This window comes from Corvus hawaiiensis, chromosome 1 (assembly GCF_020740725.1).
Source record: "Corvus hawaiiensis isolate bCorHaw1 chromosome 1, bCorHaw1.pri.cur, whole genome shotgun sequence".
In the NCBI taxonomy this organism is placed as follows: Eukaryota; Metazoa; Chordata; class Aves; order Passeriformes; family Corvidae; genus Corvus; species Corvus hawaiiensis.
The window spans coordinates 86,422,236-86,449,944 of record NC_063213.1 but is presented as its reverse complement, the minus strand read 5'-3'; the positions used below and the strand labels follow the sequence as shown (position 1 = coordinate 86,449,944).

Below are 27,709 nucleotides of genomic sequence, written 5' to 3'. Positions count from 1 at the left end.
GCATTTGCAGAATGAAACTGGAAGTTTTGCCAATAAATCCTAGGACCAATAAGAATTTTGCACCATGAACCCTAAAGCAACTTGCCTGGTATACATTTTACAACTTGATGGTGTAACTGCAGTATCAAAGAGCCCCGCAGAGCTCTGAGGGTCATATTTGCAGGTCCCTTGAGCTGCATCTCAAAATACTGAGATGTACTTATGTAGCTCATACTACAGGTGGCTGGGAGCTGTCTGGGTGATGTTCAGTGTACTCTACAGGACATGTGCCTTTCACTGACAACATAAAAAGCAGCGTGAAAGATGTGGTCCCTTTGCATTTGAAATCAGTATCGGATCCAGTTGCATGCCAGATATATTCTCTGGGTTGCAGGTCCTCTGAGGAAGGAACTGTTGGGACACTTCTGTCTTGTGCGGTGACAGGGCTATTGTTTTACTTAGAATATGGTGATATTTCTACCTTCCAGGAGATAGAAAGTCAATCTTTTTGGGTGTTTCCTCCCTCTATCCACTTTTGCTTGAAGGACCAGACAATATTTTTTTAAGAGTGTGTAAGTGTGGAGCTTTTCTTAATGACTTTCATTTAATTGCTTTGTTGAAAAAGCCATGTACAAACTGTTGCCGTTCACAGACATAAAATTCTGTGATGACATACATTGTTTTATAGAAACAATAGTCCCTGTAATCAGTCATAAACCTGGAAATTTTTATATATTTCATACTTCTACTGGAGCTGAACTTGGCTAGTGCTATCCGATTGTAAAGACCATTATCAAGGTGTACCAGAACCAATTAGTAGAAACAAGAGTGAGTAGTAAAAGAAATCTCTGGTCTTTAAAATGCCCTATACCATGGTAAATGACTAAGAAATTAAAACTCAACAATTAATTTCCAATTTGAAGGTGGTTTGTTCATTTTTTAAAGAGCTTTTAAAGAGCTTTTAAACATGATATTCAGTTATCTGAATGAGAAATATCCAGACTTGTTCATGTCTTACAAAACAATAATGAGATGGCAAACATGAAGCCAGCTGACAGCACATCAGATAATGTTTGCTGTGCAGTTTGGATGCTTAATTTAACTAACAGCTGCACTTTGGTTTGGATAAATGATGCAGGCCCAAATTAAAAGAGTAAAGTGCAATGATGGCTGAAGGCTTATCTTGCTGTCATGTAAAGCATGAAATTTAGGAAGGCTAAAAAAAGCTGCTAGAGAAAGGGAGTAATTTGTACTTCTTTTTATGATAGAAACAGCTCCAAAAATTAATTCTGGTGTATGCGCACTTAAACACATTAATTCTTTTAAAGTAGTTATTAAAAACTACAGCTAAATGACACATGCAGTGTAGTGACTACTTTCTCAACATCTCCAAAGAGTATCAGTTAAGGGTATGTTATATTTTAGTACTGTATTACAGAATTTTCTTCTCCACACCACTAAAGAAACTGTTGTTTCAGTCCAAATTGCCACCCATCCTCCTTACTGCTCCTAATGCTCAACTTCATTTTGCTGCACTTTTATTTACTAACAGCATATGTCTCATTAAAAAAAAAAAAGGCAGAAAGCATTTTAATAACTTTAGGCAACACGTTTTTTAAGCAGCCAACTTATTTTCCAGCAGCTTTTTTGTCCCTCCTTATCTTCCAACAGTTTTTTCCTGTAATTTTAAATAGAGTAAGGTGTCGCAGTGTGATGAATTATTTAAAAGGAATCTAAGCTTTCTCAGTCAAGAAGTGATTAACTACAGTTGGTCATATTTTTTCCTGAAGCTTGGCCAGTATGAACTAGGATGTTAGTTCAGATTTTCAGTGGAGGTTTTCATGTTAGCAAGGTACAGCCTCTCAGAAGTGCAGTTGGAGATAAGACTCATTTTGGAGCATCCCTTTGAGAGTCTGTCTTTACTCAGATAATGTTCACAGTCAATAGGTTTTGCACCAGAAGAATTTAAAATTTTGAGGTCTGCTGTAAAACTGTCTTTTTACAATGTAAGAGGAATCCATTGTGTGGCTTTCTTGCAGTTTTAGAAATACGGTTTCTGAATCTTTGCCCAGGAAATAGTAGCAGTGTCAGTTCAGTGGTGGTTTAAATTGCTTACCTGCTTTAACTGAAGGCTGGAATTTGTGAAATGCTGAGTATTTCACTGTTTGACTTGGATAGGCTGTTACTTTAGAGGGGTGGAGAATGTAATTACAAAATTTTGTAAGATTCCTCCATGGTCTACTTTCCTATTGTTTTCTGGAAAATAGTCCAGTCCTGCACTCTAACCTGTGTAGATATAATCTCTGAATTGACATCAAAGTTGGAGTGACCTGGTGATGGTTAACATATATGCAAGAACACAAGCAAGGTGAGCTTACAGTGTCTTTATATTACAATTTAACGTGCATAACATAATAACCATGCGAAAATGCAAGATTTGTTTGGCAGGAGGACTTCTATTTTTTTGCAAGAAAACATATGTCTTGAGAGTTGAATCCTTGAATTATGTGCAAGAAAAATTCTTGGAACAGTCTTTTTGCCAGCATCAATAGCGTTCTTGATCTTTTGCAATAATCCAGTTGCTTCTGGCTGTGAGTTCATGGTTCACCTGCCAACTGTTTCTGAACAGACTATACTACCTGCCTTGGGAATGATACCACAACTTACCATCTGGTGAGATCATGATAGTATCACTTGACCTCCACATGTGGTCTCTGTCAAGCACTTCATTGAAAACTGGCAAGACATTAGGGCCGGAACATACTGTTCTATGCAGCCTGAATTTTGGCAGGGTTGCAACGCTCAGTAAGTAAACTTCATCTGGCTTGCGAGTCTCAGACAAATAGAACAGGCTGATGTCATCGTAAGCTTTAACTCTCATTAAAGAAGAAAGTATGTGTCAAGTAATTATGAGATTTTGTTGGGCACAGTATTTAGGGGAAGTTAATAGACAAAGATCATTTTGAGCAGCAAGACTTCTGAAGAGCTGGCATTCAGTGAGCGATGAAAAATGACTCTAACACTGTGCTTAATTTAGAAACTGGGTTTGCATCACTTTTCAGACTTTGCTTCTAACTCCACCTGACATAGTTCCTAAATTAAAAAGGTAAAAAATTACAGAATAGATAAATTAACAAAGTAAATATGTGCTGTGTAAATCAGGTTTCATTTTCTGGCTTAATAGCATAGTCATCATTTAGCCAAATAAAAAAACAAGGGAAAACATCACAAGTATAATAAAAAAAGAAAAGTTGTTTTCTGCTACTTCGTTGTTAGGGTTAGAAGGGACCTCTGGAGATCATCCAGTCGAACCCCCCTGCGAAGGCAGGGTCACCTAGAGCAAGTTACACAGGAACATATCCAGGTGGGTTTTGTCCCAGACAGGGAGACTCCATGACCTCCCTGGGCAGCCTGTTCTCAAGGAAAAGAAATTCTTCCTCATGTTGAGGTGCAACTTGTGTTTTAGTTTATGTCCATTGCTCCTCATCTTGTCGCTGGGCACAATAAAAAAAGAGTCTGGCACCATCCTCTTTAAAGTTGGCATAGGTCACTTAGAGAAATAGACACCTCATTTCATTTTCAATGTGCCTGTCTTAATGAGAATATAATTTTTCAGCTCCTGAGAACCAGCAGACAACCCCTGAGTCCTGCTCAGCTCTATGTTGCTGACACTTCCAGGTCTGGATAACAAGCAGTGTGCCATGATGGGTTCCTCAAACAAGTCTTCCTAGCAGAGTGTATTTATAATTTTGGATAATAGAATCTTACACTTGTGGGGGATAGCTTGATGTAGAGCCATGTTATGCTACTGTCCTAGTAATATATCTAACTGACACTGTGGTACCACTCTGCTATTCTCCTCTCTTCTTGCTTTCAGAAGAGTGTGGAAATACAGGGGCTTTTGGCTGGCATTCATAAGTGCAGGCCAGAACTAGACTTGAGTGGGAATTTGAAGAGGACAGTGGGAAGGTGTGGCACAAACTAGGTGATTGTTAAGGGTCCCTTCTAACCCAAACCGTTCTGTGGTCCTATCAAGTTGGAAAGGAAACAGAATCTATCACTTGACTTACTGCCTAAACCATGTTTCCCAGACATTCTGTGTGCCTGCGGAAGGAGAAGGCTGATCAAAGTGGGTAGAACACTGGAAATAATCAGATATATTTTTCTCTAAATTGAGAAGACTGCCAAAGTGATTGCCTAGGACTTAGTGCTAAGCACTAGAAATACAACTTGGCTATCTCTACAGAAGAAAATGTTAAGTCTAGAGGGAAACCTAAGCTCCAGGGAAGTATGTAGTTTATCGGAAGTAAAAAGGATAGTGTTCTCCTTGATCCTTGTCATATGTTTGTGTGAATTCCCTTCCACTTTCTAGCTATAACAGATTTTAGGCTACAGCCCATCCTTTTGGCAGAAAATTGGACAAAGATGCAAAATAATTTCTGCAAATCTTCGTGATAATCTCTGAGATTTTTAAGGACAGACAAGCAGCCAATCATCCAGCCTACAATCCAGGATGTGAGACTGTGAAAGAAAAGACAATGTATAAAATCCTTAGTCTAGTGCCTTCCCAAAAGGAAGTCTCTTAAAAAGATGACATCATATCAAATTCATTAACAAAGGTGTCAGAATAAATATGAACTGCACTGCTACTGTGCATCTTACATTCTTAATAATGTTCATTTGTTCTGTTAATTGTATAGTTCTAACTAAAAAGATGAGCACAAGTATGAGATTAAAATCTGGGGGTTGATTTTGCCTTTTTTGTTTAACTTCTCTAGAGGAGAAATGAATCTTGGTAACAAATTAATTTGTGGTGGTTTTAAAATGTGATTTTTAAGTGATTGAGGGTTTTTTTGTTGGTTCTCCTTCCCCCCCCCCCCCCCCCCCCCATGAAGACATAAATAAGGAGGATTACATTGTATTCAGAGAAAGAGAGGAAATTCAATTCTTTGCCAAAGCAAACATCCGCAGACTTGTGTAGTCTACATGTTTCAATGCATGTGAAAATATTTGGTGTTGTAGAGTGATTTCCTTGAGTGGAAATAATACTGCAGCTAGAAATGAGATTTTGCAAAGAAGGAAATCACAGCTATCTTAGTAATTTAACATCTCAGATTTGTTTATGGATAGTTTCCTGTCTGACACATTTAACTGAACAAGTTAAAGTGTTTAAAGATTAGAATGACATTAATTTTTAACTGCCCTTGACTGTGACATTTCACAAAGGGTGTGTTCTATAAAAACAGACGGAAAAATGAGCTTGCCCCTTCACCTTGTACTGGCTTTCTTGTGTTAACTGATTTAGCTTTCTGTCACCAATCAGCCAAGTATTCAAGGACATACTTGGTTTTTGTCTTCTTCATTTTATGAATAAAATAGCACAAGAACATAGATATTTCTCTAAAATCCAGTAATGCTAAGCTCTTATCTGTTATTGGGACCAAGGTGTTTTTGCAGTCAGGACTTGATTTTTGATACCCAATACTAAATTTTGTTTAAAAATTCTGTTTAACACCAATAAAATAAGAAAAATTTATTCTGAAATTAGGCATCTTAGGCAAAATGATGCAAAATATTGTGATATCTGGTTAAAATAATAATGATAGGGGATTTTCAGAAGATGGATGCAGTTTGCACTCTAGTTTCCCACAGTGCCTGAGCACCTCCAGCAGCAAAGCAGCTCGGAAGCTGAGGCAGGGAGTACAGCTGGGATGCAGCCGTCAGGTGAGACAGACACCTGCACAGTACAAGGACGCACAGGGCTGAGTTTCAAAGTCAGGAGGAAGCCCCCTAATAGAGAGTGGTGTTGTCAACGGCTGAAACATGGCTGTTCCAAGAGCTGCTTGCTATTATTGTGGACTTAAACTCCCATCTAAATTTGTTCTCCAGGAGAGTGATGTGTCCAGAGTTACACAAGCTATCGTGTCTGGTTGGTCTGAATATCAGTCTTGCTACCCCAACATACTTACTCATATGGCTTACTTAAAACTAAACCTATTATTATTTATTTTATTTTCAGGCTTGTGAGGTCCAAGACTGAAAAATTAACATGTACAGAAGTAAAATGATCAATGCAGAGAAACTGCTTGCTAATTTCTGAAGTGTAGTTATTTCTATGCATTTTATTAAAATGACAAGTTTTCCAAATAATACCCTTTTTACAAGTGACTCCTTGTGCTAGATTTTTTAGTATCTCTGTTTCTTTTTTTTTTTTTGGTAATATGTTGTTTTATTGCATGGGATCCTAGTAAGTATTTTAAATAACCCACACAAATGCATTCTGCAATGTAAGGACACATTTCTGGGAGACATCAGGCTACTGCTTTTGAACTCAGATTCTAATATACTTGTGTCTTAGTGCATTTGTGTACTTATGGATTAAACATTCATTTTTTGATCAAATGAAGCAGGATACCACCCAGTAAAGAAAGAAGGTAGAGAAGTTCAGTGCTGAATAGACAATTTTATTCATGTAGCTTACAGTAGTCACCTCATGAGTTGTACATACACAGGGTTTTAAGCGTTCACTGAATTTTCCTTTGTCAGTATATGCCAGTGAAAAGACTAATAACGTATGACCTGTCCAGGGAATATTAGACATATGAGTAAATGTTGTTTAAGGCGCATTAATGGTCAGTTGGGACTTCTTGTGGTTTCTAGTGCTAGACATGTTGAAGCATCTGTTGCTTTGTGAAAATGCAGAATCAGCTCGGCTGAATAGCTTTTATATCATCAAGTTTAGCTGACAGATTTATGTCTCCATTCTGTAGCTGAAAGATTTATCTCTCTGATTTTCCTAGAACGACTCCTCTTGGATCAAAATATTTACTTCTCAACTGTTTTAAGTTATGTCCTAGGAAAATATCTTTAAACCCATAAATCTTACTTACATACCAATCTACCACTTGTCTTTCATAGAATATTATAAAGGATTAATGCAGTTATGGTTATATCAAGAGTTTAAAGCCTATTAATAAAGCATGTGTCTTTTTTTCTTTTAGAACTTCTTGTAAAATGGCTCTTAATTATTTCAAGATTTCCTAAAATTCTTTGTGGGAAGAGGGTTGGGATGGTCCCACACATAGTTTGGGATGATACTGTTGTTTGTTCAGTTACAGGTCAGCTCTGGGTTTTTTTTCCTTTGGATTGCATTTAAACATTTATATAATTCAGTAGGCATTCTGACCCCACACGTTATCATCACCAGCAGGTGTATCAGAATCTGGCTCGCTTAAATCAGCGTGTGTGTCTAGTCAGTGTGGGATGATGGAGCAAGTTTGTAATGAGGGCATGCAGGTGATTGAATCCATGTGTCCTTTTTCCAGTCCTTTTTCTTTAATTCTAAAAATAATTTCTACAGTCAGTCACTGTTTTCACGAATGAGACAAATTAGCTAATTCCTCTATAAAACAATTAAAGGTCCTGATGTATAGCATTGCATAAAAAGGAGAAAGAAGCAAGAGAGTATAAGGACTTTCTTCACACATTTTATATCATATGCTTCAATATTTTATTTGCATATGCTCAACAGTCATGTGGCATCCCTTAAAAGCAATCTTTTATTCCAGACATGATTCTATTGCTGATACATCTGTATCATCTGTAGCTATGTTGTTTGAGCAGGAAGAAAATTGCTTTAAGGAGAATTTTGTTAAATATCGAGACTGGAAAATTCTTAGGTTTTCAATATTTTTCCTTTTCTGTGGCAAAATGATAGGAGTGATAGTAAAAGGAAAAATTTGTTGCCATAAGACAAATGTTTCTTGTAATGTTTATAAAAATATTGGAAAGACTGGTTTGGATTTTGAAGCACAAACGATGCAAATTAATGGTACAGTTTCTGGCTTACAGAAGGAGGCTCAGTTTTGGGAGCCATAAACCTGCAGTGAATTTGGGCCTAGTTGGGTCTGTGCATAAAAGAAAGTTGGCATTTGCCAGATGACTTGGTACTTTTATAGATAAATATTTCTGTTAGAAAATTTAAAAGGGAATGGCTGACAAATGCAACACCAGTGTCTGGCCTGTATGTAGAGGACAGGCAAGGCAAAGGAGTGGAGCTCACACTGGAAATTTATCTGAGAACCTCCTTGTTTTTGAAGGCTTGATGAATTTTCAGTAGTGGTGACTTGTTTCCTTGGGCCTCATTTAATATTTTTCATTACTTCATATTCAGTGCAGTCTGACCCAAAGAAAATACTAGACTTTTACACATGAGGAAACTTAAACTCAGTTTACACATCCACTCTTACAGTATCCACAGATTGTTTGTAAGTAAGGTGACTGTGAAATGCTGCTGATTGAAAATATCAAGCATTGGCCTTGTAGGATCCTTTTCCACACAATTTTGACAAATAACCTCCCCATGATGTTGTTTTTATGCTCTAAATATATTCTAAAATCTTATCTAGAGCCCTCCAAATTTGATAAGTACGTTGAGCTTTCACAGAAGGAGAACATGTTCAGCACATTGCTCAGATATTTTGTCTACAGTATTGGAAGTATTTTTCAAAAAGCATGTGAGCCCTGAATATAAAGGAATTTTTTTTTTTTAATTGTGTGTGGTTTTATCAATATGGGAAGAGAAATTACACTATTTTTCAGACTTAGATCCTTTTGACCTTTTTTATTCATCTCTAGCTCAGTTCATGGCATTAATTATAGTCAGAGAACACTTAATGAACATCTTTTAAAATTATGTATTTGTTGTAACAGGAGCTGATTTAATGATTTCTTGTTTATAAATACAGGTGAAGCACAAGTGCTAAGACAAGGAAATATTCTGTTAGACTCAGAGAGGGGCTCCTGTAACAAAGTTTCAATGGGAAATTACTCTAAATAATGTTGTTAAGGCTTGATTTCTTTATAAAAGAAGCAGCCAGCCATAACAAATTATTTTCAAGTTCTATTGGTTTTGTATATGCAATTGGAAGAAAGAAACAGAATGTTCTTTGTGCTTTTTCCATTTATGTTTAGCCTCACAGTTTTACTGGAATTGGGATTAAAGGAAAGCTACTTTTTGCAATTTTATGACCTATTCTTGAACTAGACACTTCTTATATACATTGTAGCATGACTGGCTTTAAACAAGCATTTCATCTTCTTTATGGTGTTTGTGAAGAGTACTGCACTTAGCTGACAGTATAATAAAAGCATTTTTGTGTGTGTACTTCACCAAACTTGCATTATTGCAGTCGTGCACTAGCTATTTCCTAGCTTATTCTTTAGCTGTAGCAGTGTGTCCATCCATACATCTATCTAATGTTCCTCAGGAGATTCGACCTAAATAAGAATACATAAAGCTGAAAAAGATAAGCTGACTTCTAAAAAGGATCCTTTCTTCATAGGAAAGCACTTACGTGTCTTTGAGGAATTTGACTACACCAAGCTAACATCCTTCACTCATCTGGTCCTTGGGCAAGGGTGATCAGTAATCTCTATCATTTTAAGTGGGAAGACTTTTCCTTACTTTCTGCCTTGATTCTCAAGATTTCCTAGCTTTATCCTTTAAATCAGCAGTCCAACCATTTTTTGTCCTAAAATAAAATGACCTTTCTGTCTGGAGAGGGAGGAGTGAACATGGAAGCTGCAAAATGCCATTAAACAACTGCAAAAGTCAAGCTTGTACTTGTGAAGTATCGGGAAAGTTCGGATGCTGCCTGTCTCCCAGATGATTCAAGTTCTTCATAGCTACTGAATTTTGCAGTCTCTGTAGTAATCAAAATCTCCACTTCAATGATTTTCTTTTTTTTTTTCTGTAAGGTGGTATCCTGAAGAATCGAGATGCAGTATTAAGTGCCTACATGTTTTTAGTTATTTAAAATGCAGTGCAGAAGAGTGGGGTTGTTTTTTTTTTTTTCCGAAGTGTGTATTTGCCCATTTCTTCAGTAGAGAAGAATAAGGCATTAGGTAGCTGTCCTCTGTGTAATTCCCCTTTAAACTAAAGCCTGATGGGTCTGTTTCACTGAACAGGGTTTCCCATGTTCAGCTCAATATTGGGCATTCTGTTTAAACTTCAGTTCCTAATCACTGCAGGCAGTTCCTTTGTCAGGGGATGTGTCCCATCTTAATACAGAGCAACACTATAACATTGGGCAAAAGTTTTTCAGAGGAACTCTATAATTTTGCAGTATCCATTCCTGAGCATTTGGTGTGGTGTTCTTTTCTGGGTGTGAGTCCAATGTTTTTTAAATTCTGTGAAATTTGGTGATCAAAATTTAAGTTTACAAATTCTTAACATTATTGCCCATTTACTTGCCTAACTTTGTCTAGATTGGCCTCACTGGCTTTAGTCATGCATTGCATCTGGTGGAAATTTAATATAAAATGCTGAAATAATCTGTAATAGTAGGAAGTAGGACCAGGACACCTTTCTTTTCCACTCTTGTTTGGTGCAAAGCTGCAACTCATCCTGGTTGCTGTGCTCTATGTCCAGTGCAGTTACTGCCAAGTTTCTCCCATGCAGGATGCAGGTTCACCAAGGGGCGGAGAGTGTCCAATTGCCATGTGGCATGGTGGTTAAAGCATCATCCTTGAAAGGTGGGAACAAAAAGGTTCTTTTTTATAATGTAAGACACTCCTGAGTGCTTTTGAAAAGGAAGGCTAAGTGTATGAGGCACTATTCATATCCTAATCTTAGTAAAATTCATTTATTCTCAGACTTTTTACTCAGCGTAGGAAAGGAAACCTGTAAATCAGTGCCTTTCCTCTGAACTCTGATGGTAGATTTAAGCAGTGTGAAGCTACTATTTGTTCAATGAAATCTCCCGCAACAATTGTCTTTTAAGGGTCCATTAATCCTCTGGATTAAAGGAAATATTACGAATATGATTGGGTTTATTTTTATTTTTATTTTTATTAGCTGGGCCTTTGAGATAGTAGAAAACCACCCAGCGGTTTTCTATATTAGATACAGGAGTATTGGGACAGACAGAGCAGTTAGGTCAAAGAAGTGAAGGCTTCTTTGGAGGAATGCCAGCAGCATGTCATATGTGGGCAGCCACCATTACTCTCTTCCTCAGCAAAGCCTGGTACTGACTACTGTTGTCAGTACCTTTCAAATATAAAAATTCCACAGACTTTTCTACATGGTTTTTTTATTATTATTATTATTTTTCTGGAAAAAGGAAATAGAGCTAAGTTCCAACAAGCTACGGAAAATATTATGCAACCCAGTGAAACCCAAGTCATTTGTAATAACATTTTTCATATTTTTAAAAGCAGCATAAACAGTAATGAAGTCCTGGCATATCAACCAGCATGTTGCAATTATTGGAAGCCAAGGTGTTACAGATATTCAAAAGTATGTCTGTGAAGTCCAGTAGGCATGAATAGAGTACAATATGATCTCATATCATCATGCAAGCAAACTGTCAATTCTGATTCTTCTCTCAGAAGTCCTTAGACAAGAATTTGAGAAAAAAATAAAAGAAACGCGAGAGAGAGTTTATGCACTACACATGCCAACTGGAGTATTTAACCATAATTTAAGGCTTGAAGAAACCAATGGAAAAAGAAGATCATGTTATGGCTTAAGATTAACAACACACATCGTATCATACTCTGCTTTGATGAGTGTTGGGCTCCCTAGTTCACTTTTTCCAAAACCATCAAATGCCTACCAGACTGTTATTTCTGCTGTGACACTCATCTGCAGTTCTTGTCTCTTTCCTTTTCTGAGTGCAATATTACTGTACTTCTTTAATCACCTGTTGTCACTATAAATGCTCATTATAAATAAACTGTGCTGAGAAATTAGGTCATATGGAAAACACTTTTCTTTTGCTTGTTGACAATTTGCAACATCAACAAAATACATCCTTTATTGTGCTTATTTTTCAACTTTGCTAGATATCACAAGGAGCGTCCCTCAGTGATTTAAGGAAAAAGAAGAGGCGTGCCCCTCTTCCACCAGCTGCATCTGCTCCCCCCACTCCTGCCATGCCAAACAGGACAGAAGACAGGGAAGACAAGAGGAAGAGCACAATGGGTGAGAGGCGTTTTCTCCTGAATAATCCTATTCATGTGCTTTCACTGCTCACTGTTTGAAGTTGCCTTAATTCTGTTATGCTGTGAGATTGGAAACTTTTGTAACTTGGGGAAAAAAACCTACATTTCTCTGCAGAATGAAAGTCTGGAAATAAGTGTTTGTATATTACCTCTTGGTTTTTTTAATGCCACCATACAGAGTACCACAGGGTAGTAAAAATGTAGATAACACTCATCAGATCATTTGAATATTTGGCACCAACTTTACATACAAAAGCACTAGCCCTGGGCCTATTCTGCACCTTGAAGGTCATGATTGGTTTGCTAGTAAATGGAAATACAGAAATAGTAAATGGAAATGCTAATAAATAATAAATAGAGATTGGCCAGGCAATACTAAATGCATCTCAAGCCATGAAGTTCTGCTAGAACCCAAGTACAGTCAGGCTGGTTCAGTGTCTCCTCATGTTTCTAAAACCTGAAGGCATTTGATTTTCATATAGTCCTCCAACAATTTGACATCAACTGCCCATACAGAGTAAAGTTGGTTTTTTAAATTTCATCCTCACTTTCATTATAAATAAATATCTGCTGAGTCTTTAGCTAATCAGTAGAAGAAAAGAACTGATGCTCTCAAAGGAATGCCATACATACCTAGAGACAAGAAAAGAGACTGTAGTTTCAGCTGCATGTGGCATCACGTCTACTCCTACAGGAAAACTGAAAAACATTCTCCCAGAACTCTGTTGTTATCTGCCTGGTAGCTTGTTCAGATTGGTGAGAGCTTTGCCTGAGTGAGGACACCAGGATTATGCTTCTAGCAAGCAAAGTGATTTTATAATGGATAAAGATATGAGATAATGACCCCACATATTGGAACTCATTTTTCAGTACATTAAGAGAATCATTCTTCAAGTGCCATAATGCACTCAGTGCACTTCAGTTCATGCCTTTGACCTCATGTTTCATCAAAATGCCTAAGACATACAGATATGACATTCTGTCATACATAATTGCTTACATTACAGATGCCTTACAGTTTAGAAAGAAACCTCTTGGCTTTGTTCCAACATTTATTTTCAGTAAATGCTTCACATTTAATGCCTCAGCATTTATGTAGCAGCAGGAGTCCATTATCATGTGACATATTCGACTCCATTGACATCTCTTATTTAAACTCTCTAAGGGCAATGTTATTGCTGGGCCATATAACACAGAAGTTTTCAGCAAATTGGCTTACTTTTAGCCACTAAAGATGTCACGCTCTACCACTTCTCATGCTTTGCCCTACTGCTGGTCACTTTTTGCTGACATTTGTTGCTTTAACTTTTTATAAGTGTTCTTTTTTTTTGTATTGGTGCTCAAATGTTACAGATGAGATATAGCAGAGGTACTTCTAGTCTGTTCAATACTGTGTACGTAAGTGCCTGCTGGCCAGACTCTGCTCATGTGGGATTCTGTAGTATCGTTTGCTTTAATGGAGACTTATTATTTTACACTGACAAAGAACTTGTCCCACAGTAGCCCTGTCTTCAGTGCTTTTCGTTTTCTGCTACTTTCTTGAATGAATGTGTTCATTAAAAAGAAAAAATGTTACAGCCAGAGAGGGTTGGTAAAACAGCCTCTCTTCGGGGCCCTTGCAAGAAAACAATGAGAAAGCACAGATGGCTCTGAAAGCATGAGAGAAAAGCTGTGAAAAAAGCAAGACTCCAGTGAGGGGAAAAACGTGCTGCAAGAAATAGTCAGCCACATGATTGAAAAAGTATTAAAGGTACCTATGTAGCTCTCAAGTTAGCCATGTGAATCAAAGCAGAAGATCCTATCAAAAATATTCTCAAACTGGGAAATTCACTGTAGTATTCAATACTGAATCATTTATTGTGATACCAAAGTATTGTGCCAAATTTCCTCAAAGCAGTAAAAAAAGGGCTTGCACATTTGCCAGTGTTAAAATGTGTCTCTGGAAGATACTCCCCTGGAAGCTAGTGACTCCTAAGTAAAAAATCATAATGGTTTAATCTTTTATCTTCCCCCTTGGTGCTGCTTCCCTTCTCAGCAGCCCCAAAGCACAAGCCCGAGAGTGTAGGAATGGATCAGACCAAAGATCTGTCCCTGCCAGCATCCATGTTCAGCAATGACCACATGCTTGAGGCAGGGTATGAGAGCAGGACGAGCGGGTAGTTGTGGTTCCTCAGTGTACTTTCAGCCTCTAAGGGCTTTCCAAATAGCAGTAGCTCAAGTTCTGTACCCTACAAACTGGCAGCAGCTCTTTAACTTTGCAAGTGGTTCACAGAGTACAGTGAAAGACACATGTATTTGTTTAGTTATTGCACACAGTGTTGAAATAATCCCCCAGACAAAGTTATGGGCATTTCCTTTGATAGCTTCAAACACTGTTTTGCATAAAACAACTTAATCATCTGCTTCTCTACAATGTCAAAATAATGAAAACCAACTCAAAAAAAAAAGAACAGAAAAACCTGTAAGATACCTACTTCAAAATACTGACCTAAGGCATCTTCCTCTTTTTCTCAGGAAGAGTCAGGAAAACAGTCATATAAAGTATCTGAGAGGTCAACAAACTCAGGCAGTTTGACACTTCAGAAGATAAAAATAAAACATATTTTTCACATTTTCTTACACCGCTTTTTTTCAATTTTTTTATTTAACTCAACTACTTTTCTCCTTCTTTATGTCTGCCAAAACCGGTGATTTTAACTGTTAGTTATAATGTACATGTGTGTACTGGGCTCAATTCTGGTCCCACTGCTGTTGGTTTAAGACCCACCTTTTCCTTCTGCCTTAATTATTTGTATGTAAATAAGAGCGGAAGTAGATCCAGAGAGACCTTGGATGTGGGTAAGGGAAAATCAATGTGTAATTTAAAAAAAATAACAATAAACAGAGCAATCATTATCTTGCAATGAAGTAACAAGTTAATTGATCCCCCTGTAGGTGATGGATGGCAGGTGCCACAAAAGCCTCCTAGGGGCACCACTCGTGGTCCCCCCCAGTTAGTGATCCCCCCACCCCCACCTTACCCTCCTCCTGGCAGTGACATTGTGGATCCATCAGTGTGTTACAGAGAAGCAGATGTTACAGCACCAACAGAGCTGGTACCTAAACGTATGTTTGAAAATATCTGTATTTGCATTTCCACTCTTTTGATGATTACTCTCAGGGGTAGCTTTTCCAGACTTTCCTCTCTGCTCTCTAGACATCTGTGTCTGTTTTTCCCCCTTTTTCCAGCCTGTTGTCTTTCAAAATGTCCAATGCAGTGTAACTAACTAATATCAAGTTGTAACTAACTAATATCAACACTTGTTTCGAGAGAGTTTTGCATGTGATACCTGGCCATTGTACAGAAGCATTTAAAAATAACCATCAAGCTTTTTTGCTTTGTTCAACTGAAAAAAAAAAAAATCTGTTGTCTTGTATTAATTCCCCAAGTTTGTTTTTCTGTACTAACAATTTTTTTGTCTCCAGAGACAAGTCCCATTGAGAGTCAATGGGTCTGTCAGTCTAGGTTGAAAACTCCAGTATCCTCCTTAGGAAAATTAAACCATTTACAGGAGCTGTATATTGTTAAAGGCCATCCTGTCCTAATGGGTACATCTTTCTTGGCATCTCTTGGTAGTCCTTTGTGTGCTCTTCACCCTGGGGCATAACAGTTATCAGACAAAGAAGTACAATATTTTCCACGTCCCCATGTACTTGTGAAAAGCATGTTTTCATGCTACTTTTTCGTGCTTATCCATTGACTGCCTTTAAATCTTTGTACACAATCCAAGTCTTTGATCATGTATTATGTTCCCTGTGAGATTGCCCTGCACACCCATGTAGAGCCAATAAAAGCAGCAGAGCTCTGCACGTTATGACATCTCATGGATGCACTTCCTTTGAAGACTAGGAGGGTGTCTCCTAACCATGGGATAGAGAAATGTCTCCATTAGCTGCTAATCTGACAGAAGGTCTCTTTCCAGGACCTTATGTTTGCCAAAAGTACTCTGCAGGTTGCAGCTACTCTGATACATTATTGTGGGTGTGTTTGCTGTTGATTACCAGCTAAATCTAAAGCAATATTTTTCAAATCTGTGCTGAGGAAATACAATTGGTAAGTTTTATTGGAGCTAGTGATGGAAATTAAGGAGATCATACTAACAGAAAACATGAATCTTACTGAGGATTAACCCTAAGACATCTTTACCAGCTTATGCACAGAAATCATATCATACTTAAAATCTTCTTTTTGTTCTAGATACCATCAGCTTGCCTACAATGTTTTCTTTATTAAAAATCTATTGTGGCCTTCTTTGCATTAATATTTCTGCTTCATTTGATTTTCTATCACTGTTAATTTTGCAATGCTTTCCTGATCTACCTTGCTGATCAAATACCCTTTAATCAATGCAGCCTTGATTTAATCAGTGAGATAATTTGCTCTTAAACAAACATAGTATCTCAGCCAAAAGGATTTAATGAAGCTTGTACATAGAAACAAAACATGCATTTTTATTATCCTCAATTTACTGAGAGCAAGAGCTTAGTGGGTACTGATTTTAGACTTAAAGCATCAGTGTTGGAGAGCGACAAGTTTTAGCTCTGTAATTATGCTATGTCCTAGCTGGATAAAGATAAGTGTGTAGATTTACACAAGAGAAGTGTGTATAGATGTACCCATGAGAGACAGCAGCATGTAGGACAGATGCTAATTACATTGCCTAATGCCACTCTGAAAGGTGCTTAGATACCGTAGCGATTGAGCTGTGTAAGAACAAGGTTTTGCAATGATGTCTTTTATTGCCTGAGAATGCCTCAAGCAGTGCAAATAAGATTTGGGTGGTAGATTCAAAGAACAACAAAATTTTTGATCTTCCCAACTCTAACCTCAGTAAACGTGTTTTCTCATCGAACAAGGTGGAGAGGAGGATGTTCTGAAGTCATTCTCAAAACAGCTTTCTGTGATGAGGATTGTGGTCTTCCTTTGCTGTGTGGGTGACTGTCAACAGCAGTATGTCTTCCACGAGAAAAAATTCCCATTTAGAAATTCTGTGATATGTGGAGTTGAAATTCTCACTCCTTTTGATCTGCCACCGTCTGTGAAGGGACTGTCCTTCACCCTTCCTTCCTTCCTTCTGTTCTTCCGTCCTTCCTCCCTCCCTCCCTCACAGTTGTCTCCTTGTGCTCTGGGAAACACGTGTTGAGGGATTTTCATTTCATAGAGAGTGGTGGCCATCACTCTTCACTGAGTTTCCCAAACTTATGTGGAGTGTAAGTAATTCATGAGTATGAATAAGATACTTCAGCTTTTCTGTATCAAATGGTAAGAATCTCTTCCATAAACAAGAGTACAAAAGTTCCTCACAGTTTTTGCTCTTAAATCTTTTTATTCTAATTACCGGACTGTTTCACTAACATTTGGTCTGGTAGAACCTTAGCTGCATGTTGTGTGCAGGTTTAAATCGATGTGTTTATGGGATCCTTTCTCCTTCCTTATCTTACTAATCAGATTGTTCACAGCCTGATTCTAAGATTGAGTGTACTTTGGGAATGCAGAGATGGAGATTGTTGCATGGTGTTTGGTTATGTCACATTGCCTGTGGAGTTCCCAATACGTGAGTTGACAGTGAGCTCTGTGCTACTTACCTGAGGTAAAGAATGCACATAGTGAAAGGCTGCTGCACCTAGACAAACAACTGAAACGTGCTGCCTTGAAATGTCAGCCAGCTCGTTAGAGTAAATTCAGTATTCCTGTGAAACTCCACGATCAGCTCTTTGTTTGGCTAGTTACGAGCTATCATTATGATATGCAGTAAGAAAAGCTCTATGAAAAAGAATACACAGTTCACCTCCTTGTAGAGTGAGATCCCGAAGTTAAAATTTTTACTCTGGCACTGGATAAGTAGTAGTGCTCTCAGGGTTCACACTGGGTAAGGGCTTGACAACTGATTGATTTGTAAATTTCAGAAAGTGCTCTGTCTTTGAAGAAATGAAATCTTGATTTGAACCTGTCCTTGTTTGTAACTATAGTTCAAAATAGTCAATCATCACTTAATTGGATGGCTTTTAAGGGGTGAAGGAGTGGGTACAAGCATTTTATTTTCTGTAAATGACATACATACTACCAGTTGAATAAAACCAGGTTAATTTTAAGGAACCAGGAGAACAGAAAAGAGCCTTATATCTATTCTTTAATTTTTTTTTCATTATATCACTGATGAGTGAACAGATAATACAAGCCAGCTGACAAAGGCAATGACAGTTTCACAAGAAGTTCAGTCGTATTTCTTCAGTCACCTTAGATATATATCTAGTCTTTCACAGGGCTAGATTCTAAGACTTGGGTTTTGTTAGCTTGAACCAAAAATGGGTTCAAGAGGAACAGAGGAAACTTCACTCTCTTACATGTGACTCTAAATCAGTTGAGAGCTGAGGGCTGCTATGCAGGGAGTTTTGCTGGCTTGTCATGGTACACTGCTTCATAAGGCACGTGTCAAGTGACCCAGCCTTTTCTTCCTTAGAGGTGGTCTTTAAAGCAAGAACACCTGCAGGTGTGGCTTAGGAGGCTTTCATTGCCCTCACTATTTTTACTCATTCAGGCAATCTGAGGCTAAAGAATGAAGTTGAATCTCCAGTCTCATCTATCTTGCACCTTCTGGAGAATTAAAATTCAGGTCAGGTAAAGCAGAATTCATAGACATACTGTATATCAGTAGGTCTTGTGCTGTTAGGATTGAGTTAGCTTACACATGAATCCGGGGAGTCAGTCTCAGGGCATCTGTGGGATTCCAAATTTTAACACACGTGCCCATGCACCTACACCTCCTTTGGGCATCTGATATTTTAATGTTACTGAGCATGCTAGCCATTCTTCTCACTGACCTACACAATACTTACAATTTTATTCTTTTACTCTTTTCCCCCAACAGTTTACTGTTGTGCATCATTCCCTTCATACTCCAAGCGTGTCTGACAGACCTTGCCTCTCCTCCTATGACCTTCATACTTCTGAACCTCCTGTTGCCTCTGCTACCCTGATTCTTCTGTTGCCTTCCTTCCTCCCCAGCTGGAAAAAAAACCCCTCTTTTTCTGACTGAGATTTTGGCTTCTTGTCTTTTTAAACTCGCACATTCTCTTTTAATTACTATTGATTATTTTTGGCTGTGGTTCATACTCATTTGTGAGATGTATGCTCCAGAACTGAATGGTGTGTTATATAAATCTGTATACCAGCCTCAGAAAAATTATCTGTCATTCTTCTCCAAAAGATTCTCTTTATTTTGAGCCATGGTTCAATTTGATTGGATGTTGCAAAAGAGTGTAGGTTTGGGACAGGGTGTCTTACTTTTCATATTGTTAAAAATTTTAATGAAAAGTTTCTAAAAACATTGTTTTTTCTTTCTATTACTCTTAAGTATAAAATTTTGTATTCTCTATTGTTCTATCTTCCTCTTATTGCATCTATTTTGTTCCTTTGAAACAAAACTAGAACTGGGCATGGCCTAGTCAAGTTGAAGTGCAAGATTCTTTCTATATCTTGGCTATCAATCAAGCTGTCAAGAAAAAAAGAAACAGGAAGATCTGTTGCATCTATAAGGGGCTTAAAAGGAATACCAAGAACCAATACCAAATGCACTGATTCATATTCTTTACTTCTGCTTTCATCCTGATGCTTAATATGAGTAATTTTATCTTGATGCTGGAGACATCCTGTGGAAATCAAGGTGTGTGTTCTATTTCTGTAACAAAAAATGCAAACACTGTTTGCTCAACAGAAATCTCGTTCCACAAGTCTCCTTTTTGCACTTGTACTAGGAACAGTCAGTGAGTTTTAACTAAAATATCATATATAAGTTTGTACTTAGCAAAATCTTCTTTGTACTGAAGGAAGTTCTTCATGAGAACGGCCCATAAGACATATATTTTTAATAATCCTGAACTACAAACATAGGCTTTATGAGTTGAAATGTAATGGTGCACACACCCAGAACTATTCTGACCTCGCATGTACTGTGCTTTAAGACATTCATGTTATTTAAATGAGTGACTTGCAATACATAACTCTGATTTAAATGATGAAAAATTATTGTTTTACCCTCAAGCAAATAATCATGTTAATCTTGAATCCTTTCCAGGTAGGCAAAATGGAGAATAAGAAAGCAAAGCATTACTACAAATAATATGAAATATGACTAAAATGGGGTTTGACAGTTTTTAATACAAATATGACATGTAGTTAATAAGTTTTAAGTGATGCTTTAGAAAAGTATACTTAGTACCCTAAGGGTCTTCTAATAAAAGTGGAGTAGATTTGAACTCTCTGAGCTGCCAGGTACTTTGTAATACCTTCTTAAGACAGGACAATAGTTTAATTGTAAGTCTTCTCTTAAAAAAAAAAAAAAACAAGTAGATGTTCACAATGTGAAGATTAAGAACCTAATTTACCCATTCTCATTACTCTATTACATCCTATTTGTAACTCTAGAGTTACCTGGCCCATGGAGTTCAGACTAGGGTAAAAGTAATGAAGTGGTGAAACAAAGTGTTTTATATTGAGTACAACATACTGTGTAGTGTCAAAGCAGTTCTTTCCATTGACACCATTTTCGCTGAAAGGTGGCACAAGTTTGCAAGAAAATCACATTTTTAAAGAAAAAATTTCCTTGCTTTGAAAGGATACAGCTATGGCTCTTCTCCCCATTGCTGGCATGTTTCCTATGAAAAGCAGTCTCTTCAGGTAGCCTCCTCAAGCTCTTAAAAGCTGTAGGTGAAAACTCAAAAAGTTCATTATTTATACTTAATTTACCTTTTCTTTTATTAAAATGCAAAATTTACCTCTAAAGTATGTTTGTGGGAATTAACACTTTTTGTGAAATCCTAGATAAAATATTTTAAAGACCAGCTTAAGCTAGCCAGCTCTGCCTTTCAGGATTTTAAAAAAAATCATTGCTTATGTTCACTCATATCCTTTGTTTATTATGATTTCATAAGTTACAGGTACGTGTATACTATTAAACAGAACTTACAAAAAAAATAGAAGAAAATTTTTTTGCATCTTTACAAGAAATCATCCTAGTTTTAAGAAATTATACTGTGACATTAGCATAGTTTGAAACCTCGCAGTACTGTACATGGTGTCAGAAAAAACTTTCAGTGACACTCATGAAATCCAAATCTGTGGAGTGGAATGGCACAGATACTCAGTGTATCTGAGTCAGTACTCAGTCTCAGAACTGTTAATTCATAATATCATGTGTGCAAGGAGGTAAAGGGCTTAAGCAAAGCACGATTGCAGGACTGGGAACTCACTGGGAGTTGGTTCATGAGCAACAGCTCAGCCCTGAGGTACAGTTGGGGAATTCCTGTTTGTTCCAAGCTTCAGCTCAGGATTTGTAAGGGCTCCTCAACCTGGCTTCTGAAAGAGAATGAGTTTTTCTGTCATGTGCAATAACAGGAAGGAGTATCAGTTTAGGTCTCCATCTGTTTGATGGAGTCTTAGGTTAGCAGTGATATGAAAGGACATTGGCTTGGTTTTACTCCTTTTATTTTAATCTTGGAGACATTGGAAGGGTAGTGAGAGTGACATGGAGAAGTTGGTAACAAATAGACTACTAGAATACAGTTTTTCACCAGAATGCTATTACCAGAGTTAGTAAGCAACACATTTAATATAATCAGGATTTTTCTGTATTGCCAAACAGCCTTGTTCAAATGCTGTCCTTCAAGTTAAGATATCTGGGGTGAAAATCAAATAAGCAATCCAAAAAAATGGAAAATACCATTGAGCCATTTCTGGAGGACAAATAAATGCAGGGGTAACTTATAAATCAAAACGAATTCCTGTCATACAGCTCCAATGTCAGTGACATTCAGTGCTCTTAGGGAATAAGGACAGAGGTATAATTTATGATTAAACCTATTCTGATGAATTTTCTCAACTCGTACGAAATCCAGTGAACTAGAAACTGATTAAGCTTCGCGGTGCACAAGATTTTACTGAAATCCTTTTGTACATTGGTCACCAGAGGGAGCCGGTGTTGTCCCAGATTCACAGTAGAGAGCAAGCAAGAATAACGCTAAAAGTGAATTTTAACCTGATAGATCTCACACTTACAAAAAGTTTTTCAGTTTTTAGTTTTTTGGAGTCGGTTTTTTTCTGCAACTAAAAAGAAAAAATACATTTTGTTTTTAGATTTTTTTAAAATCAGTTTCATCACAAATAAGAAAATTAAGATAAAATTACATTTTCAGGTGATGCCACTGCAATGGCGTCTTCCAGATGCAAGCTCAAATCTCTTCTCCAGGCTTTCTCAGAGGATGGTGGCATATTGGGTTGCCTATTATATTGCATGGATATTTCCTCTGTATCTATGGCAGCTGTGGAAATGGTAGGTAGTGCATGTGGTTGGTATACGTGCTTGAAACTATGCGTAAGTGCATAGGAGCAGGTCAGGTTTAGTACCAGTATAGAAAGACTGTGTTCTGCCTGGTGGATTTAATCAGCTTGAGTCTTAGAATTTTAAAATCATGACCAGATCAGTTTAGTACCCATCTTCTTTCACAGACAAATTACTTCATTTTCAGCAATCCAGTCACTCAGAGACTAAAATCCCTGATTCTCAAAACATCCTTAAATATCTTTTCTACATGTAATGCTTTCATTTTTTTTCTTACAGTTGGAATCTTTGAGGATTGAAATGAATGTTATCTTTCTTACTGGGCAGATGGATTTTTTCCCCTTTTCTAATGACAAGGCTGTAGAGTAATACTAAACTTTGAACTCGTTCCATTTTTGTCTTCAGAAAATGTGCTACTGGTCCAGCACTGAAAATTATTCTGGGCAGGTAAAATATGGAAAAAAATATTCTAAATATGTGAATGGAAAAAGGAAATATTTCTCTTCTTGTTGTTTTTCAACTGGAATTATTTAAAGCTGTCCATGGCATGTAGAGTGCTCCAGTAAGTGCCATGGGAGAATGATGGGTAGAGAAATCATCCAGTTCAAATTGTATGATAAAGTGCAAAGACTTATGATGCATTTGTTTATTAAATGTATGGCCATCCAATCTATCACATGCCCATCATCTGTCCCTTTATTATGCTTTTTTAAAGTAAAATCTGTGGTCATGATTCTCATACCCTCATCATTTATGTTTACAGCCAGTTTAAGCCCTCTCTATTGTTCTGTTCCAGTATAAAAGTGCCTTTTTTTGAGAGCTGGGCTCTGTGTGTGTATGTATGACAGCAGTTCTGTCTTCTGAGCTTGGCTTCCAGTCACTACCATGACTCTCAATATATATTTAGTACATGCAGTAGGCACCATTTAACGTTCCATACAAAAATACATGTTATTTTAGAAAACAGAATGGAACTTATTCCATCCCTCGGAAATTACAGCTATGTTGTTTTCTGATGTCATTGCAAAACTATGGACTCCCCCCTCAACGACAGTGAAACAAAATTGCTGTCTCTGTTTACACACTTCTTGTTCACAAGCTTCTGCTGTAGCAGCTCCATGGGTAGAGAAGTCCACTGCTAAAATTCATAAGAAGTTGACAAAACAAAAAGTGACATAATTAGTTCTTTGTTTATCCAGAAGAGCTTACAGGTAATAAATGCTGATTTTTGCTGAGGTGGATGAGGTGAAAGGTGATCTTGTATATTTCTTTGCAAGAATCCCCTATTTTCTTCCTTTCTTATTGCATATTCTTCTGTAGTGCCCTGGCTCCAAGTAGTAAATGACTGTTGAAAGCACCAAGGCAAAAGAAAGAATGAATGACTCCAGAAGCTGGTAACATACGGAACGGGTATCAACCACTGAGTCCTTTCTATTCCTTAAATGTACCCTGAACATGAAAAAATTTTTTTTTCTGTTCAGTTCTAATAAGAAAATTGTAAATTTGGGTCACCAGATCTGCTTCATTTTGTCATGCCTTGAGAAAGTTCTAAGGAAGGAGTCTGAGTCCTGGGTACAGGAAACACTGATTGGAAAGTGGGGGTATTTTGTATCCCCTTACATTCCTTACACTATGCTGCCTGCCTGTATTGGAAATAAAAGTTGTTATTTTGCAGACTTTGAGGCAGAGAAGTCAGTCTGACTGTAAGGGAGCACACTCACTTTGAATAATCAAAGAAAATGTTTCCTGGTTACATAAGTATGGGACTGGACCCCAGTAAATGAAATAGTCTTTCTAGCCTCATTTCCTGGTATTTAGATTTTTAACTAGCTATTTACCTATTTCCTGTAGTGTGGAATAAACCTGGTCTTCCCTTTTCCCATCCTGACTGAATGTCAAGGCATTTCTCCTCTAATTCCCTTGCAGACCAGCTTTGCAATCCAAGTGGTCTGTGGATAAGCTGTGAATGTTTCTTCCAAGTGAAACAAAATTCCCTTTTTTCTTCTTCCTTAGTCAAAATAAGAGCATTTTTAACTACCAGAACTGTACTGTTAATACTTGAGTGGCATCTTGGACACACTCTGCTGCCCTTGTATGGTGGAATGTGAGGAAGTCATCATGCCCATACACATAGAGCAGCTCACACTTTATCCGCAACAAGCAGGTCTAAACATCTGTGTTCAACCAAATACATGCATGTGGTACAAGTGTGTGTGTGTGTCAGTGTTCATCCTGGGTGTGAATTTGAAGTTATGCCAGGTTTACACATAAGGTATGGGCCAAATCTAACTGGAAGGTTGGTATTTGAAGTGGCATTTGTAGTGCCAGATTGTACTGATTCAAACACAGGCAATGCTCAAGGAGTTACAGTAAACAAACTGTTGAAAATTTTTCTCTGTTCCAGGTAGGTGATGATTCTCATACCAAAGTGCTTTTCCATCCTTAGAGATGCTCATACGCAGTTTTTCCTATTACCACTTCTAAGTCAGTAAACACTGACTAAAATGCCTGCCTACTTTCTTCTAAGAAACTGAGAATTCTGGCCATGGACATTCACTTCTGGGTTTTCGGGCATGAGGGAACAAAAGGCTGAGAGCAGAGAGAGCGTTTCTTTTGTCAGCTCGTTTTGTGGATTCCATAATTGGTTCCTGGCATGGATAAAATAATTACTTTCTAACCATAAGCAAAGGTGGGGTGTAATGGAGGACAATGACCTAAAACAAAAGAAGATGGAGGAAAGAACGAGAAAGGAGCACTATAACAGACAAATACAATTTTTTTCTTCTAAGACTGTTGTGATTGAAAGGTGAAAATAAAGTTTCTAAATATATGGTGCCCTCCCGTAAACAGCGAAAGACTGGTAGGGGATTATCTGCTTACTTGTTAGAGCAAACAAAACAACTAATATTTCTACTTCAAACATATAATAAAAATTGTTATTGATTTCTGATTTTTAAAACATGTTGGTAAGCGTTTTTCTTTTCTCCTCCATGTTTGTTTTTTTTCTCAATTTTTTCACTTGACAGAAAGTTAAAAACTAAAAGGGAAATATTTTTACAGTTTGTAAAAGCATAAAACTTCATGCAGAAATAGTTTCAACTTTTTTTTCTAAACTTATGGAAACATGCAACAGCTCTATTTTTAAGGTGTGTCTATGGATGAAACAGTCATGTTTCATGTTTCATTCAACAGACCTGAATGAATATACTTCTTAAAACATAAAAATTATGATGAAATATATAAGAATTGTAAAGATTGTATGAAAAAAATAATTACTGGCTTCAAGTTCAAGATAAGAGCTTTGTTTACTTAACTTTTACTTGTAAAAGATGGAGCATTTTGGAAGGCAAACAAACTGTTACGGGACTTGTTCTCCAGAAAACCTCACAGTGGACTGCCAAAGACTGTAAAGGGCCACCCTATATAACTTACTGGTGGTGTTGGAAGTAGATGACACTTTGGGGTCTACTGCATGAATGTATTGGTATCTTGGTTTTGTTCTGAAACCTTTTTGGGTACTACCAGTCTCAGACGTGTTAAATCAATGCTTAGGAGTGACATAATTATTTTTTGCTAAGTAAAACTTATGCCACCGTTCTCCCCTAAAATAAGCAACATCTTTTTTTTTTTTTTTCCAGAAGAGATCTTATCCCAATTAAATGTAATGTATGTGACTATTTTATTGATTACTTACAGTTTAAAATGGTATTTTTTCACTTCTAAAACTCTTCTCTGCTTGCCTTCAGAGAATTAGGGCAATATGCTGATTAACTGACCAGTCAGTTAAAGAAACTTAGAGGTTTAAGTCTCCAAGTTTTCCAAATGAAAACATTTGGGTAAAAAAAAAAAAAAAGCATGCATATACTGTAATTTGCTTGTTTGCTCCACTGCCTTGTGGACATGCCCAGCTTCCTCTGTACCTGGCAGCTTTCCTGTTCTGTATTCATCATGCTAATCAATGGGATTCAGATGTTCCTGAAATAAAATCATTTGTCTTCAGCCTGCTCTTACAAAGGACACAGACTGTACTAAAAAGGCTTTTCTTCACTTTCAGAGTACATTAAATACATGTTCATAATACAAGGCTTTGGCAATGTATCGATTGCATTCTTTTACACAAAAAAGTCCTTGCACAGGGAAACTCCTTGCGGTTTTTTCCACAGACTTAAATTAGTGCCTGTGAGAAAATTAGCAGGCTGAAAGCAATTGAGACAGAAATCTTTAGACTTGCATGCTGTAATGGGAAGAGTAATAACAAACCACCAGCTTGATTCTGTGCTGGTTTGATAGGGGCCGCTCTAAGGTGAGTGGAGACTTTTATAATACCATGCTGAAATTATGAGCAATCAGGAGAATTAAGGTAATGTTTGAGCATTACTGTACAAACTGTACTGTACAAAGTAGAGCAGTGGCCAGTCACACCTGCTAAAAAATTTTCCAAACACACTCCTTGTGTAGTGGTTTTAGGAAAAGAAATTAACTGGGTTTTTGGAGTTTAAAAGAGAAGGTGCCTTGTTTTTTTTTTAATTGCCATTTTGGTTTTTTAATTAGGGATAAGAACAGGAAAGAGAGAGGGCAATAATGAATAAAAAAGGGAAAAAGTAGATGAAGATGAAAATCACAGGAGCTTGAGGTTCTTGCTTTTCAAAACCAAAATGGATGTTAGGATTTGAGAACTTTTCCCTTTTTTCTTTCTTTCTTTCTTCTTTGTTTTCTTATTTTCTTCCTCCAGACCCCATCAATTCCTTAAGCATTTCTTTTGAACTTCTGCATTAATGACTGAGTTCTCTGATATCTAAACCCCACCATGCTTGGAGTTGCAGTTTTGCTATTGTTCATAACATCCTTCCCTCAGTATCCCTGGTAAATTATAGAGAATGAGCTTTTATGTCAACACATGAAGAAAGTCTCTGTGCTCTGTCCTACCTCTTTATTATAAACATCTGGAACTGAACATCAGACTGTTATTCTTCCTGACTCATTCAGGAGAAGCTGGTAGCCAGTTTAAAAGTTACTGGAGGGTTTCATAGACAAACTTAAAACCTAAACCAGGGTGACCTTCTCAGCCTAAACTGAGGAGGAACTGAGGCTAAAAAGAAAGAAACTCAAAGACATTCCAAATTTCCCCCTTTTATGCTGCTCCTATTTAAGCCCATTAACTCAGGTGAAAAATTCCCCAAACTAGCTTGCCTGTTTTGAGGGTGTGATCATAGCAAATCTTCAAATTCTAGAAATGGCCCTGCTCCAGCAAAGCACTTAAGCATGCTTAATCAGGTACCCCATTATACAGCATGCACATTATTATTGAATGAACTGTGTAAATGAAAGCCTTAAAATGCTTCACATGA

General features: G+C 37.3%; 1 protein-coding gene across 16 annotated transcripts in view; it reads left to right on the top strand.

Annotated features, from left to right (window-relative positions):
* The window catches only part of COBL (cordon-bleu WH2 repeat protein), a 206,425-nt gene that overhangs the window by 142,687 nt on the left and 36,029 nt on the right, over positions 1–27,709 (top strand). For 15 of the 16 annotated variants that reach the window (XM_048312776.1, XM_048312749.1, XM_048312734.1 and 12 more), the window contains 2 exons: positions 11,827–11,965; positions 14,920–15,090. In XM_048312776.1, coding sequence (XP_048168733.1) covers positions 11,827–11,965; positions 14,920–15,090 — 310 coding nt within the window. The remainder of the gene's footprint in view (positions 1–11,826; positions 11,966–14,919; positions 15,091–27,709) is intronic. The other variant, XM_048312724.1, reaches the window with a different exon arrangement.